We start from the raw sequence: 3,125 nt of genomic DNA, 5'->3' as shown, positions 1-3,125 counted from the left end.
CGACTTCCACTTTGGCGCTTTGTTTCGGGACCATATAGAAAGCACCATGTCTCGTCTCCAGTCATTATAGATTTTGTGAAGTTGAGGATTTTTGCAGCAAAGTTAATCATTTTATGACGCTGCGTTATTCCATTACAATTTTCGATATAATTGTTTGGGCTGTCACGTGAAATGTCATAACTTAGCCATCTTACATGGCACAGCGTTCAAACTTCGCTTGGTGTATAGAAGACATTTCCACTTTTCTAACGATATATATAGTTCCCAAAAATAGCGCCACGCGTTTAGGCGAGAGATTTAAAGTCTGGATGGAAAATTGTCGGACTGTGTATTAGATGTAATATAGAAAAATTAGGTTTATTTGCTCCATCCACGTCTCTCATCACTGCACTTTCATATTCAGATAATGTATACTGCGTAATTAATTTTATTATATAATATACAGTAAGGTGTTAAAAGTTATTACACTTTATACTAAAATTTTGATTTTTAGACAAAATTTTATAAACTATACTTATTATATGTGTCGTTTACTGTACATATATACATAGCTTATTGCACAAAAGTTATTTAGCAAAAGTCTTGTTAATTTCTTGAAGATTTTATGCCATTAGTGCAATCGGCTCTTGTACTTTTTCTTTCGTACGTTTCTTTTCTTTCGTCTTCTCTTCTTCCTCCTCCTCCTCTGTTAAATTCTTTGGCACATCTGGTAATAAAACGTCTTCTGGTACTTCGGGAGCTTTCTCATTGATATCTGCTTCCATCAGTGCATCCAATTCTGCCTCAATCTCGCTTTCATCAATTTCCTCTTCCACAGCAAGCGTTGACGTTAATATCTCATCTATTTCTCTTTGCTTCTCAATGCCCTCTTTCGTCTCGTCCATAACTTTTTCGATTTCATCGATAGACAACAAAGCGTGTAATTGCTTCAACGCGGTATTGCCAACTTTTAGGCCGTCGAAAACTTTCATCTCAACTTGAGCAAATTCTAAATCGTGGACCATGCGCTCAAGATTTTCTACCTGGCCGTCCGCACGCGACAGAACTTGCTCTTGATACTTCTTCTTGCGTAACAAAAGTAACGCACGACTGTAAGAATTAAGAATTACATAATAATTTAAACAAGAAATTATTCAAATATAAAATTTATCTTAAGTTTCTAATAATTAATAAACATAAAATAATAAACATAATGTGCAACAAATTAATGTTTCTTTTCTACTTTTCTGATGACTAAATATGAGGTACTAACTCTTTCTTTCCATTTTTCAAAAGTTCCTTCGCGAGCAATCGTTCTTTTTCCAAGTTTTGCTCAATCTTCTTTTGGTACTGTTTAATTTTATCTCTCGTCTGTTTCACTTGCTGCGGACAAAATATGCGTTTGAGGTTATAATATGCGCTACGTACTTCAATCGTTCGTACGTCGTGTGTTCAACATAATTTTGCTTTGCACACGTAGCGAATGAAATAATTACTAACAATACGTATTGCTGATAGCGTGTTAAGTACGAGCAACGATAAGACAATGATTTGACAGTTTCAAGAGTAGCGCTACGAGGGAAAAGGTTAAGACTACTCACCAGAATCGCTTTGTCCTGCTGGGTGACGCGGCTCGGTTGTTTTTTCTTCGAGAAGAAGATCCCCATCGTGCCCGCGATGTCGCCAAGCGCGAGCCGCGAGCCGAATTACACTATTGACTCGCGTATCACGTCACGTCGCGTCGCCAGAAGCGTAGCGTCAATCCTTGTCGCGTGCCGGGCGCCTGCCATGTTGGAGTCGTTCGATACTCGACGCTCGCGATTCTCGAGATTGCGATTCTCGAAAGGCGCCGCCTACGTCACGTCGTTTCACGCGACGCGGCGAAATAAAGCATGTCAATAAAATAGAATGATTAATGATAAAAAGTCAAACTTTAATTTACTTGCTATACAGTCTAATATAATTTGTCAGCCAAGTTTTATATTTAGCAGTTATACGTATAATTTATATTTCAGCATTTTACTTTTTATTCCATTGCCATGTGTACGTTTCATGATAAGGGCATACATATTCAGCATAGACATCTGCGGGATGCGAAACGAAGAAGATTGGTCTTTGGTTCATGTCGCTACGTCGATTTTTCGCCGAGTTATAGCGTTTTAAAAATCGGGCGCGCGCGCACCATTCATGAATGAAGGCTGAACGAGTTTTACGCGACGTAGTACTACGCCTACTACGTCCCCAAAAACTGGCATAAAATCATACGAGGCACAGGTGTTCTGTAGTAAACGTTGCCGCGCGAGACAACGCGCTAGACGCCGCGTATACGCGGCGTCTGCTGCTTCTGAATGAGGATTAAGATCGCGAGTCGATATAATCGTCAATAGCTTCGCACAGAAAAATCGTAGGAAGATGATCCTGGTCTCGTTGGAAAGCTAAGATTTCAGCGCTTCTAACGAGATAAGAATGGCTTATCTTCGATCATTAGTTTATGAGATATGATTTAATATTTCCGAAAATAAAATTGATTTTCTTCCGTAATCGAGATCGCGAGTCGATATAATCGTGAATATCTTCGCACAGAAAAATCGTAGGAAGACGATCTTGGTCTCGGTGGAAAGCTAAGATTTCAGCGCTTCTAACGAGATAAGAATGGATCATCTCGGATTATTAGTTTATGAGGCATTTGATAAATTCCGAGAAAATTGATTTTGTCCCAAGATCGAGAGTGCGAATTAATCTTTCGATTGGATGAATCTCCCTCACGTCGTGCATTAAATAGCAACCCTAATTTATGTTCATTCAATATTCATTTTTCTATATATACACATATGTAATTGCACAATTTCTTGTTGATAATCCCCTCCTCGGGTACTACCTTGTGGTGAAGGGGCTTAAGTACCCTGAATGGTTACTCTCTAAAAATCACTCAGTGGTTTATTACTGAAAACAATTATGAATATTCACTGATTTACAGTAATGATGCACCGATGAATTTCGAAACATTTTCTCGATTGAACAGAATTAATCGTTAATTTAATCAATACCAATGAGTCCGCGGAATAATACGCAAAACGTAGCAACAGTCACGGAACAAAGTAATGTACAATAAAATATTAAGTACAGAATTTTCCATTGCGTAGGCA

General features: G+C 38.4%; 1 protein-coding gene across 1 annotated transcript; it reads right to left on the bottom strand.

Annotated features, from left to right (window-relative positions):
* Positions 1–329: 329 nt before the first annotated feature.
* Positions 330–1,783, bottom strand: LOC105566202 (charged multivesicular body protein 6). Its single transcript, XM_012020023.1, has 3 exons — positions 1,581–1,783; positions 1,253–1,362; positions 330–1,089 (listed from the first exon to the last, which is right to left on the bottom strand). Exons 1-3 carry the CDS (start codon positions 1,644–1,646, stop codon positions 603–605), a joined length of 663 nt encoding a protein of 220 aa, XP_011875413.1. The 5' UTR covers positions 1,647–1,783; the 3' UTR covers positions 330–602.
* Between the last annotated feature and the right edge of the window lie 1,342 nt (positions 1,784–3,125).

This window comes from Vollenhovia emeryi, unplaced genomic scaffold (assembly GCF_000949405.1).
Source record: "Vollenhovia emeryi isolate VEMERY1.0 unplaced genomic scaffold, V.emery_V1.0 DF943288.1, whole genome shotgun sequence".
NCBI classification, from domain to species: domain Eukaryota; kingdom Metazoa; phylum Arthropoda; class Insecta; order Hymenoptera; family Formicidae; genus Vollenhovia; species Vollenhovia emeryi.
The sequence above is the reverse complement of the archived record's forward strand: the minus strand, read 5'-3'. Positions and strand labels throughout refer to the sequence as shown.

Coding starts and splice junctions, on each gene's coding strand:
- LOC105566202 (XM_012020023.1), bottom strand. CDS start 1,646: ATGGGGATCTTCTTCTCGAAGAAAAAACAACCGAGCCGCGTCACCCAG. Junction 1,363..1,580: donor AGCAGGACAAAGCGATTCTG/GTGAGTAGTCTT, acceptor TTTTGTCCGCAG/CAAGTGAAACAGACGAGAGA. Junction 1,090..1,252: donor TTGAAAAATGGAAAGAAAGA/GTTAGTACCTCA, acceptor TAATTCTTACAG/TCGTGCGTTACTTTTGTTAC.